General features: G+C 37.9%; 1 protein-coding gene across 4 annotated transcripts in view; it reads right to left on the bottom strand.

The window, feature by feature from the left end:
- The window catches only part of zgc:193801 (uncharacterized protein LOC564476 homolog), a 41,005-nt gene extending 27,261 nt beyond the window's left edge, over positions 1-13,744 (bottom strand). Inside the window, exons 1-2 of one of the 4 annotated variants that reach the window (XM_060843957.1) lie at positions 13,580-13,744; positions 1,804-2,002 (exon numbers count right to left, since the gene is read on the bottom strand). In XM_060843957.1, coding sequence (XP_060699940.1) covers positions 1,804-2,002; positions 13,580-13,594 — 214 coding nt within the window. In that variant the 5' untranslated portion in view covers positions 13,595-13,744. Of the gene's footprint in view, positions 1-1,803; positions 2,003-13,453; positions 13,549-13,579 lie in introns of those variants that run through there. The other 3 variants (XM_060843959.1, XM_060843958.1, XM_060843960.1) reach the window with 3 other exon arrangements.
- Positions 13,745-13,970: the final 226 nt, after the last annotated feature.

Raw genomic sequence — 13,970 nt, 5'->3', positions numbered from 1 at the left:
AGGAGCAGCGCTCCGAAAGCTTGTACTTCCAAATAAAACTATTGGACTATAACCTGGTGTCTTGTAATTTTTAACTTTCTCCATCCCAGTCTAACACGAGCACCTCCACATCATGACTCAGCTGGAGTCAGGGACTTCAGATAATGTCCTTATCTAGATATTTACCCTGGAAATACTAGACAAAGACAAAAACAAAAACTACATAAATGATTTTTATCATTCTTCTATTGGCCCTAACCCCTTCCACTGCTCAACTGCTTGGCTATCCTTACTGGGCCCCTGATCAGGTTTGATTGGAGCAGTTGGCCAGAGCTCTCAGTAACTGAGAAGCCTCAGGTTGGTGCTTTGGAAGGGAACAACTGGCAAACTACAGGAACAAAATGCTGGCAAAATTGCAAAGTGGATGGTACAGCCCGTGGTAATTGGGAAAATGTGAATTAATGATGATGGGGTGGGGGAAGAGTCCAACTGGAAAACAAAGAGGCAAAGAACCAAAGAACATTGGGTTCGTAAGACGGGCTTGGCTGGGTGTTCATTGATCACAGCAGAAAATCTGCTCAACGATCAGGGACAGACAGCTAAATTTAGCTAGTAGGTTTCCTGACAGCAAGACATCCAGTCAAATCAACTTCCAATTTAAATCACAAATGGCAGCCAAACTCTGATGAACCAAGCTCATTAATATATTTAAATAACAGCCCTGTCTCTCCAGAGTAGGTTACAAAGAGTCCCCAAAATTGTGCAAAGTGAAAATGTGTCTGCTCTCTACAAGTTGGGTTGCAGATTCTCATATTTGTTAATTTATGTCTGGGACAAATTCCCTTCTCCTCCCATGATTTCTGAAATTGTCGTCATGTTACAGTATGTTATTAGGCACTACGTTGCCTCAATAGCCAGAAATAATATCCTATAGGGTCTTTTGCAACCTCAAATTAAATTCATTCAAGCTAGGCGTAATTTGCATCATTGAGAGAAAATTCACGACCTCAAAAAAAGAATTTCTAAGAAGTTCTACCATCTTGAAAAGAAAACCCGCTGACATCATAGAACTTGGTCAATATTCTCTGAAGTACTTTTTGGAGTGGAACCGCAAAACATTATTTCTCTTTCTCTCAGACACTGCCTTATAAAGATAAAATTCCCAGCCTTTTTCTTTTCAAGATTTCCACCAATTAATGCACTGTTACTGTCTAAGTGCTTTCTGAAGTTTAATGACAGATAAATTTCTAAATTAATTTTAAATGATAAATGTAAGTGTTTCTCAATGACCATAGCATGTTTCTTCGAGAAATTAGATGGTTTTATATATATACTTTTGTAAAATTGTTCAGAAATCAAATTCCTTATAATGACTGGATCTGGAAGGTTTCTTGGACAGATTATAGTTCCCAAGATGGAAGGGTTCTTGTGGTGCAATGGTAGTGGGTTTCCCTTTGGGCGAGGAGGCCTAGGTTCAAGTCTCACCTACCCCAGATGTGTTTAACAATATCTCCAAACATGTTAGTTAGAAACTATCTAGCTCCTAAAGTGAGGGGTTCTTGGCTAAAGTGGTAATATCCCTACCTCTGGGCCAGTAGGCCAGTTTCAGAGAGATATAAAACGTCAAGATGTTTCATCATCTTTCTTTTCCCTTCCTTGATGTGGGTGGACTGTATATTTCAATGCTTTCTATTATTAATTATGACATATAAATATTTAGTATCTCATTTTTTTTTAAAATTACCCTTTTCAATAATTTTCAGACACAGTAAAGAGAAAAGGTCTGATGGGCCTCAAGGGTTGATTTGAAATTTATTACCTTACCTGCAAAATCAAGCCCTTTGTCAACATGTTTAACTCTGTAATGTGCTCTCAAGATGACAGGGTCCTGGTAGGCATCAGTCACACTACAAAAGGGACAGTGCATGTGGCTACCTTTAGAGTTAGAAGAACATTTTTCATCTTGGCAGAAAACTGGATTGTAGTTATGCTCTGTTCCTTTAACTCTCACTGATGGATGAGTCTGCACACAAAATCAAGGTAGAAAATATAATTAGATAAATGTAACCCAGATGCCATCTCTAAAGAACTAATTGCGTATTAACATCATCTTTCATGTTCTAGTACCATGTTCGTTCAACTCATCATGAAACTAAATTTGTAAGCTATATGGAGTCGGAGTGAAAGCATTGAGAAAACTGTTAGCCTTACACATCTGGAGCAGGATATGCAGGAAAGCGCTTGACCACAGGGAGACTAATTAAGGACATCTGTTCTTAGTATCAATGGATTGGTGTAAATAAGGTGGCAATGTGTGGAATGGGTGGCAGTTTGTCCTTTTGACCAAACGGGCTGGCAGCTATGCATATTTACATTGGATGATGGATAACTGAATTCTGGTTTAAAGACTCTGACCAAAACTCATACTCAATAGGAAAATAACTTGTAATTTAATAAGCTGAGTGGAATATGCATGAAATAGAACAATCCTGATTGTGTGAGAGAGTGTGCGTGAGTGTGTGAATGAGAGAGAGAAAACGGAAGCTGGTGGAAAGGGTAACTCTTTGTGGTCTGATTTGCGTGTACACTTGCTTGTCATAGATTGAATGTTTGTATGTTGTTCCCTGGAGCTCGAGAACCGGGAATGTTATGAATTCAATTTGCATTCTGGGAATCTTAGATAATATTAAAAGAAAAAGCCATTTTGTTGGACAACAATACCAGACATGTTAGCTGAGTGAGGTTACCTCATGACCTTTTCCACATAGTTTAGACTAGTCCCTTGTTATGATGCACTGTTAAAAAGGGAAGGTTAGCTAGCCAAAGAAATTGACCATTTGGCCTGGTTTGATCAGGGTTCCCACTTTGACGTGCATGTAGCTTAATTAATCAAGTATACTCAGACTTGTCAATGAGTTTCTCTTCCTTTGCAAACTTTTGCCATTTTATTGTTGCTTATCTGATTGAGGACATGTGATGTTTTTGTAATTTTAATACCAATTTCTGTATAAAGACAGCTTATTTGCAACAACAAAGGGAGTAACCTGAGAGTGCTCTTTTGGGGTAAGAGCTGGCTCTGCTACTCTGCTAATGGTTTTAAAACCTTAGATACCTACAAGCCAGGCTTGAGCTATGTTATAGTGTAACATTAATGCCATTGGTAAATCAAGGTAATAACTTAAACTAAACTGTCTGTAAGAGTTTTATATTCCAGACTACCACAGAATATGATCTCTGGGATGAGCCAAGCGAGGCTTACAGGTTAAGTCCATCAGGGATTCACTGAGCCATCTTAAATAGGTACTTTAACAGCATTATATATAGTTATTTTCTAATCAGCCTGTTCAAAGATGTTATTAGATACTTCTTGAAGAGGTGAGACTTGAACCAAGGTCTCCTGGCACTGAAGGACACTACCACTGTTCTGCAAAGGCCCTCATCTTAGGAACTAGTCATTTTAATCTGGCTGTTCAGACTCATATCTGTGACCTGAACCCAGGCCTCTTGGCTCAGAAGTATGGACACTACCACTATACCAAAAGAGCTCTTAAGTTCAAATTTCACCTTCTGTAAAGGTGGGACTTGAGCCCACATCCCTAGCACATGTAGCCAGGTTTCTGGCTACTAGTCCAGAGACATTATCACTGTGTCATTGTTGACCCCAAGACATTACATATACACAAAGTGTATAATAATGGGACTGCAACACAATCGGTTCATGGTAATTTTCCCCTAAATAACATGGCTACCAATGTCATTACTCCAGTTATAGGGAGAGAAGATTGGTTGACTGATATTATGACATCACAAACATACCCAGTACTAGAGATATTTCAGAAGGGTTAACATGAGAGACAAGTAAGGGCATTAGCTTCTTCCATAGATCAACCTCATCATAAATAAATAGACAATGATATATAAAGACTATAATGCACTTTTTCATTATTTCTATTATACTGCATCTTCTTCACAACTTACAGAAAAGAATGACACAAAAGAAATATAGCCCGAGGAGTTTAAATGGAAACCACATCTTCAACTTCTATGCAGAATAGGGATTAATTAATTAAAGGATTCACCACAGCTTATTTAAAAGTAATTAGCAGAAGAGACAGCTGCTTCTCCTAATTATACTGACAACAATGACCTGCCTCAAGGGCAGTTGCATCCATTTAGTACTTATGGAATTTCTATATTCCTCAGTATGGGACACAGTATCACACCCCAATATGATCAATGCCTTTAAACGTGAAGGGTTGTGGAGAAAACTGCAAGAGAAAATTTTCTTCATTGTAATTGTGGTGTTCATTACAAAGATAAAATACAGATTAATTTGCAATTAAAATGCACGTTTAAAAGTGAGAACAAGAAGCTTGGTCAAACACAGAGGCTTTTGGCAAGGAGAAATTAAACATTTAGCAAAGAAAGTACAGATGTTTTTAAAACCTTGCCAGGTCAATTCTCTCAGACTAAAATCTACACTAAAAGAGCAATTGCAATTGAACAAATGTAAACAGTAGCTATTTCAAAATATTCCATCAACTAATACAAAAATCATACAGAATTTTTTAGATTAGATTACTTACAGTGTGGAAACAGGCCCTTCGGCCCAACAAGTCCACACCAACCTGCCGAAGCGCAACCCACCCATATCCCTACATTTACCCCTGACCTAACACTACGGGCAATTTAGCATGGCCAATTCACCTGACCTGCACATCTTTGCATTGTGGGAGGAAACCCACGCAGACAATAGCCAGAGGCTGGAATTAAACTCAGATCCCAGGTGCTAACGACTGTGCCGCTCCAATATAGAATCCCTACAGTATGGAAAAATGCCATTCAGTCCATCAAGTCTGCATTGACCTTCTGAAGAGCATCCCACCCAATCCAGCCCCGAATCCTAACCCATAACCCCACATTTTTGCCATGACGAACCCACTCAGCCTACATACCCTTGGACATGATGGGCAATTTAGCATGACCAATCCACTTAACCTTCACATCTTTGTGACCGTGGAAGGAAACCGGAGCATCCAGAGGAAATCCACATAGACACAGGGAGAGTATGCAAACTCCACACAGAAAGTCAGTCAAGGCTGGAATTGAACACAGGTCCCTGCTGCTATGAGACAGCAATACTAACCACTGTGCCAGCATGATACCCATATTGTTGAAAATGACAATAGAGTAGAACCAAAACATTTATTTCTTCATGACAAATAGAAATTGAATACAATATGGTCCATATTTTTACCGTATTGCCTCACTTTATAGATTGTATACCAATATACCATTGTGTAGCCAGCACATGGAATTGTCTTTCAAGGCCTTTGTTTAAATTACATTTTATATAAATTTATATCCAATGAAGAAAAAAAGCAAAAGCCGCCAAAAGTTATTTTAACATTATTTAGGCTTAGCAATTTTGTCAGTTTTCGTACATGAAAATATCTCGAAATTTGACTGCTATCAGGTCTTATTAAAATTAAAACGGCATCCTATCATATATGATGTGCGCTCTGGACAGTAAATTCTTCACAGGCAATCATACAAAGATAAAAATAAAAGGCTGATATTCCTTGATAAATCTCCTTGTTTGGTGAATTGTTAAAACTAAACTTAATAATGTGGAAAGGGGTGGCAAAGGAAGGGCATAAATTTGCATGACAAGTGGTAAAGGAGAATACTCCGATAGTGATTCGAACACTCAGATATCAAAGGCTGCTAATTTTATAGCAAATAAAACAAATGACTGATGCTCAAATGAACACACAATAGAGCAAATAATTCGTTTCTCTCAAACCACTGTCTGACATTTATCCATATCAACTTACCAGAATTTCAGCAAAAGTTAAAATTCAATTTTGTCTTTTTTGAATTCAGCTCAAATTCTTTTTTCCCCACAGAATTTTAGCGAGAAGCTGGTGCGTACCATTCATAAGGTAACGTAACGCAACGCTGATTAATCTGATCTCTTTCAAAGCCTTGTTCCTAATCTACCTTTACTGTAACATCTACAATCTTTTATATATAAAAAAAAATCCATGTTAATCTCCTTCAAGTTTGCTTCTGGGAAATTCTTTTTTCCACAATGATTAGGCAAAAAAAACTATCCACCAACCATAACCTATTTGCTTTAAACGTGTTTAACAGTAAATTCTTGTCTTGACAGCCTACGACAAAAGAAAATCACTCTCCATGCCACAAGCTTTAGATAAATTCAAATTAAATAGGTAGATATGTAGTGTAGCAACCTAACCTGCTACAGTACATTAGTTTCCTCATTCATATCAACCTTGTGAGTAGATTAATAGGAAATAATTCGGACTCAACTTCACTGATCTATCCAGAGAATACTTGTACCATCTAACTGCTTCTTCAGAGATATTTGGCTTCATCATCATACACGATCACTGTGGAAAGTATGTGCCCTAAATTCAAAATATAAAAGGCATTCAATTCAGCATTAGGTTATTATTTTTATGAGGAATAATGTGCAAGTTTGGTGAAGAGCCTGGACAATGAAACGAAGTCTAAATGGTCATTCAGAATGCTGATATAGGCATGGTGGGCCAAAAGACCACATCTTGCACCAGAACAATTCCATAACTTGATTTTCTGCAACGTGATCCTATCTCGCAATGCTTCAAATTCACCTTTACTGGAATTTTTTTTTTAAAAAAGTAGTCCATTCTGATGTAATGTGATAGTTCTGTCCTTGTGCAATCCCACATTATAAGAAAACTGTGCAATAGCTGCACCACTCCAATTAATGTCGTTATCACGTTACAGCCAATACAGGTAAGGAAAGTTCGCATTCTACAAATAACAGTCTAAATTCTTCAATCGCATTAAAATCAATTCTAGTTGAAGAAACACGCAGTATAGCAGAACCAACTGGACGAGAATAATACATGCTTTAGCATAATGTTCTTCAATTCAGCTAAATTCGGGAGCAGGAAGTTCAGCATTTCATCTTTTGCATGCCCTTTGCTCCCCATGCTATTGCAATATCAGTATTCTGGACCCTTATTCAACATCTTTTGTGGAATATGTTTGGACTAAAACAACATCCACATATTAGGTGTGGAGGAAAGCATAGAAGGCACACAGCAATGTTTAGGGACCAGCGGGCATTGCAAGGACTTTGGTGCATTACTCTCCAGTCATTTTCCCTTTGTAAACTTTTGTTGACTCTTTGACTTTTGATCAGAATGATCCATGGATATCTAAATATTTTTTTGTTTATAAAGAAAAAGTAGAAGACACACAGGTGGAGAGCATGTCAGCCACTGCAAGATAAGGATGCCAATGCGGTAACATCTGTAATCCTCTTTCAACCATGCCCCTCCAACTGTAGTGGCAACAGAGTTAGCAGACAACAATTAAATGGATATTTGGTCATGGTCATGCTATGTTGACAGGCTTGTCAACATAGCAGAAGGACAGTTTATAAAGCTCATTAGGATTTCCTTGTCAACTGAAACAGTACCAGCTCTCTGTGAACATGAAATTTAGGAAATTTGCATTTGAGAATCAAACATAGCATTAAGCTACATTTGCTACAGGATATGAAAATGTAGCTTCAGGTGCTACAAAGCAATAGGCTGCACTTCCGCATTGTTAATTTTCCGGTTGTGAGCTCCTCATATCAACCATCAAACTTCTGTTCGGCTGAAACATCCTTGACGACTCAAATTACTTTTACCTTCCCATCCCAAAAAGTAAACAGAATGCTCAGTGAAATGTGGGAAGAAACCAAAACAGAAATTGAAAATAAGACTACACTCTAAATTTAAGAAGGCGACTACAGTCTTCAATCGTTAGGAGCAAATTACTGCAGATGCTGGAATCTGCACTGAAATAACAAATGTTGGAAATCACAGCGGTCAGGCAGCATCCACGGACACAGAGCAAGTTAATGTTTTGAGTCTAGATGACTCTGATGAAGAGTTACCTAGACTCGAAATGTTAGCTTGCTTTCTCTCCATGGAATCTGCCTGACCTGCTGTGATCTCCAGCATTTGTTGTTTTCAGTCATAGAGTTTTGGAGTCAGAGATGTACAACACGTAAATAGACTGTTTGGTCCAACTCATCCATGCCGACCAGATATCCTAACCTAATCTAGTCCCATTTGCCAACACTTGGGCCATATCCCACTGAACCCTTCCTATTCATATACCCACCCAGATGCCTTTTAATTACTGTAATTGTACCAGCCTCCACCACTTTCTTTGGCAGCTCTTTCCAGACATGCACCACCCTCTGCGTGAAAACGTTGCCCCTTAGGTCCTTTTCATATCCTTCCCCTCTCACCCTGAACCTATGTCATCTAGTTCTGGATTCCCCTACCCCAGGGAAAAGACCTTGTTTGTTTATCCTATCCATGTCCCTCATGGTTTTATAAACATCTTATAAAGGTCACCCCTCAGTCTCCGCACTCAGGGAAAACAGCCCCAGCTTATTCGCCCTCTCTGTATAGCTCAAATCCTCTAACCCTGCAACATCCTTGTAAATCTTTTCTGAACCCTTTCAAGTTTCACAACATCCTTCTGACTGGAAGCTCCAATCTTTAGTTTGAGTTTTATTTATTCATACAACTCGCTGGATTCCTTTCACAACAATACAGTAGGCACACCTAAACCCTGTGGATTGCAGCATTTCAATAAGTCAGCGATATACAATCTTCTAGACAGTGGTTAAGGATGGACAATAAATACTGGACTAGCCAGTGCCAACCACATCCTGTGAATAGATAAAGTTTTACATAATTAATCAGTTACAACGTTATTTGGATTACATAAATTCATAACTTTGAGAAGACTTTACACATTTGATGAAATGTCCAAAGATGTTCTTTCTGTATTTAAAAAGGGCAAACACAAATGTGAGCATTCATTAGTTAAGCTGGTCATTGCATTCTGCCCAAGTTTTTTAATACATGGTATAAAATTGACAAGCCATACAGTGGTTCTTTTTACAGCATCTTTCTACTGAGAAATTGTTCCTCTTTGACACTACTGTCAATTCCAGTGCCCACAGTAATACATCCAAAGCATTAAGATATGATTCTGAGACCAATAAAACATTTTTTAAAAAAGACCACTTCCTCAATAATGAGTGCTTGAGGAGTCTTTTTAAGTTGGAACTTGTTTTCTTTTCCAAACAATGGTCAGAAAAGCTTTGCTTTGTTCGGTTTTTTTTCTGCCACTGATTTATTTCTGACTCTTCAACTGCTGCAAATAAAAAGCTAACAGAATCAGAGTACTGGCTGCACCAAGGTTTAATTAAGGACAGTCAGTTTAGTTATCCGTTATGTTGCAAGCTTTAACAACTGATTTTTGCTTTAGGAACTTATTCAGCTGGATGATCTTTCTGAATATTAACTGAGTTAGGAAGAAATTTAATTTATTGGTACCAATGGTGTCCTGCAACAGTTTACAGCCAAATTGTAATTCAATCACTGTTAGTAGGCAAATGCTACTGCCCAATTAGCACATTACAAAATCCCACAAACTGCAATCCGATGAAAGGCCAGATCAATCAGCTTTCAGTGCAATTGTTCTAAGAATAAACATAGCCCAGTATTGAGGGCCACTCCTTTGTCTATTGCAAATAATGTCACAGGATCCTTTACCTGTCAAGGAAAGTGGGACCTTGGTTTAATAATTAATCTGAAAAACAGCACTGTACTGAAATGTGAACATAGATAATGTGCTCAAGTTCTACAGTCTGAGTCTTTAACTCATAACCTTCTAAATCAGATGTAAAGGTATCACTAGCCAGCACTGAATAAAATTCTTGTACTTTGTTCATTTTATGCTTGATACCTTATATGTTGAGGACAATACACAATTGTATCTAATCAGGTAATTTACAGGATTTAACATTAAGTTACTGGAAATGCTTGATATTAAAAATAAAACAATAAAATTCAATTTCTGGCTCTTTGAGAACTAATAGCCCTCATGACTTAAAATTGAAAAAAAAATTTATCTGACACTTCATTTGAGGGGCATCAATACAACACTTTTCCAACTGCCCTTTACTCCAATCTCCATCAGAAAAAAAATGGAATGAATGCATTGTCATTTAGGAGAGCATATGCTATAAACGTTTAAATATCAAAGTTAAATGACCAAATAAAACAAACAAAACTATCACATAACTATAACATATTCTTCAAGAGTTTGCATTGAAAATAATGCACTGTGATTAAGTTGCAAAATCTATGACCACAGCAAACATTTACTGCATCAGCAAGGGTGCAAACGATCAGTAACATAGTCCCATGATAGTTACAGTGTGTTCTGCCAGAAATGCAAAAGATGCAGGTAATGCACAAAATGCAATAATCATGTGAGAGTTTATATTTCCTTTGATCATCCTAGAACAGGACAGAATCAACATCCAAAACTTATACATATTACTAGCTTTGACTTTGAATGTAAAAATTGTTACTTTTGTACTGTATAAATTACATAGATAACAATTTTGCACCATCAATATCCTGAGCGCTTTACAGGAGTTTCAACAATGAAAATGTGTCAACAAGCCATGTAAAGAGATATTAAGAGCAGTGACCAAGGGTTTTGTCAAAAAGGTGGGTTTTAGAGAACATCTTAAAATAGGTGGGAGTAGGAGAGGTTAAGAAAGTGAATTCCAGGGTTTATTGGCATCATACCTTCAGCTAACCTTGCCAATCATAAAGCAACGAAATTTGCAAGAGCCAGAATTGGAAGAGTATAAATGTTACGTTGGGTTATAGGCTGTAGGAGAAAGGGATGAAAGGAGTAGAGACAAAGACGAGAATGTTAAAATCAAGTCAATTCTGAGCAAATCTAGGTCAGAGAGAGTGTACATGGTTAAGGATAAACAAGATTTAATGCTAATTAAGATATGAGCAGCAGGGTATTGAATGAGGGTACAGATAGTGTCAAGTGGACTACCAGGCAAACAAACATTGGGCTCAAGAGGCATTGAGTTTAATATAGCAAAAAGACTAGCCTTTTTTCCTTCATTCTAAAGAGTGTGGGCACCAGTTGTCGTTCATCGCTAATTGCCCTTTAGAATATACACTGCCATAGATGATGTCAAGCTTCTTTAGTGTTGTTGGAACTGCACTCATCCAAACAAGTGCAGAGCATTTATTCATATAAATATGTTGGGCTTTGTAAGCTATGGACAGATTTGGGGGAAAAGAGGAGATGATTTACAAGCCACAGAACTGCCAGCCTCTTACATGGTCTTGTTGCCAAAGTATTTGGATTGTTGGCCATTTATCAATCCAAGTCTGGATTTATTTTCGTCTTGCTGAATTTAGACATGCATTATTTCAGTTTCTGAGAAGTTGGAAATGTGACCAATCTGAGACAGGAATGGGCAATGTTACAAAGGTGGCATTAGTGGCAAAAAGAATTTGGCATTTGTAACTCAATTCAGGTTAATTAAGACATAGAGGTTGTGAATAATCTCACGCAGTGTCCAAAGAGTAAAATGAGGTTAGGATAGGTACCAGGGTTTGTAGGAACGACCAAAGACAATGACTTTGCCTTTCCCATATCTATTTAGAGAAAATATAGTTCATCCTACAAGGAATATCAGAAATTCAGTAGGAGAGACTAGAGACATTAAAATCCAGAGAAATTAAGGTGATACTGAGATTGTGCCGGCCATTGTCAAGATATATGCAGAATCTGTTTGATAATAATAATGGGATGGGCAATAAATGCTGGCTAGCCAACAAAACCCACATCCCACAAATCAATAAAAAAAATGTTTATTAATTTAGGAACCAAGGTAGGATAAGCTACCCTGTTAATACATTGTATTTTGGAAGGAATGTATCTCTGAAAGCTAAGTGCATTGGAAAATATCAGCGAGAGTCAGCTACTCAAACATGAATGTTATCAGCTGCCATATTCAAATACAATTATACAAACCATAGATAACTAAGTTTTCTCATTCGTAGTTCTTCAATCTTTATAAAGCACAAACAGAACAATACAGCTCAAAAAATTAGCTTGTTGCAAGTTCATTCTAACATTCATTTTAAAAATTCATACTTATCATACAAAATATTCCAATTAATGTCTTATTGCACAGCACGGCTCTCTGCTTCAGGTGAAATCTGCCAGTTATAATATAGAGCACTCAGTTGGTTTGCCCACTTTTCATAAAACTACATTTATAAATTGCACTTAAAAGAAAATATCCCAAGCACAACAACCAGAATGTGAAATATTTGGAAGGAGGGAGGTGAAGGGCTGGTGAGGAAAGGAGAAAAGATGTGCTTTTAGGATGACAGGAAGGATTATGTGAAGTCAAAAGTAAGATACTTACATCTTAAGCTAAACAGTTTATATTTCTGTTCAAAAATTAAAGCTCATCAGGGTTACTGTACCCAAAACATTAACCCTGATTTCTCTTCACAGACTTGCTTAGATTTTCCAGCAGTTTCTGTTTTTATACAGAAATATAAACTGTTTAGCTTAAGATGCAAGTATCTTACTTAAAAACCAAACAAAAGAACTGCAGATGCTGGAAATAAAAGAAATTGCCAGAAAAGCTCAGCAGGATCACTGGAATCAAAACATTGACCCTGATTTCTCATCACAGACTTAGAGATTTTCCAGCAATTTTTGTTTTCCATTTCCAGCATCTGCAATTCTTTTGTTTTTTTTATACTTCTGTACAATATCTAAACATCCAAAATTAAAATTACCCACGCTGTTCTGCAACTGCCCAGCTCCAGAACCAACATCAGACGTTTTGCACACAAAGCAGGCTAGACTGGAGTTGTTTTCCACAGAACAACGAAGGTTGCGAAGGGCACTGTTATATATGTACAAGATTATGAAAGGCATTGATAAGGTGGATAGAAGGCATTTTTTTCCATTTGTAAAAGGGCTACGAACCAGGAAGCAGCAATTGAAGTTAAGAGGTAGAAAGCAGAGAGGAGAGTGGAGGAGAATTATTTTCACTCAGAGTCTGTAGCTCCCTGCCAGAAAGTGTCACATCTAGTCCAATTTTTATATTCCAGAAAAGCTTGCAATATACACAACTAGTAAAACTCTATTTCATAAGCATGGTTCATTTTTAATCTGTTTTCTTAAGGAAGACAAAACAGAAAACACTTTTCTCATGGTCTTTTTGTGATGAGTGTATAGAAATGAAATGAATTATGCTCTTGTAGGTTTAATTGGTCTTATTGCGAGGTACTTGTCTTGCACCTTACTTAATGGAATTCTTATTGCCATATTCAACATTAAACCAAAATTAACCTTTGCACTAGAGCGGCCAAGATCAAAAGTAATATTTCTACACCCGTTTAGCCAATTACTTAACACAAAAAGAACGTACAAACACATCAATGCTCTTTGAACTGACAAACTTGAGTACTCCGGGATAAACACTAGATGCGCAACAGGTGATCACTTTGTTTACAAGACAGCTAAAAGTGTCACCTACATTTATAATAATTCTGTTAAAGTAACAAACCCACTGGAGCTGGAGGAGATAACCGCCATTTTAGGAAAACCCCAGTAGAAGCACCGGCCTGCTTCACTGTCAGCCTGCAGAAGGTACCGTACTCACAATGAAAGCTGTCATATCCCTCTTCAAATTCTAGCCGGTCCCCCGCTCGACCATTTGGCGTTTTATTGGTTAATATGTCAGCATCACAACAACCGGTTTGAACGGTTTTTTTGTTTTATGTGCTTCTCGTCATCAGTTTCAACAGCATGGCGAATGCTGTGAACGTCACCTTCGGGGTGCTCATGAAGGAACCCGAGATCGTCGGCGGAAATCGCCGAATGCCACGTTCGGAGGAGCTCGGCTTCGGGTCCCCAGACTAATAGCAACGGGAATTGCCGAATGCCACGTTCGGAGGAGCTCGGCTTCAGGTCCCCAGACTAATGGCAACGGGAATTGCCGAATGCCGCGTTCGGCTCTTTCAGAAACCACACCAAGTTGCGCGTCCGCTGCG

The sequence above is a fragment of the Hemiscyllium ocellatum genome, chromosome 24 (genome assembly GCF_020745735.1).
Source record: "Hemiscyllium ocellatum isolate sHemOce1 chromosome 24, sHemOce1.pat.X.cur, whole genome shotgun sequence".
In the NCBI taxonomy this organism is placed as follows: domain Eukaryota; kingdom Metazoa; phylum Chordata; class Chondrichthyes; order Orectolobiformes; family Hemiscylliidae; genus Hemiscyllium; species Hemiscyllium ocellatum.
The sequence above is the reverse complement of the archived record's forward strand: the minus strand, read 5'-3'. Positions and strand labels throughout refer to the sequence as shown.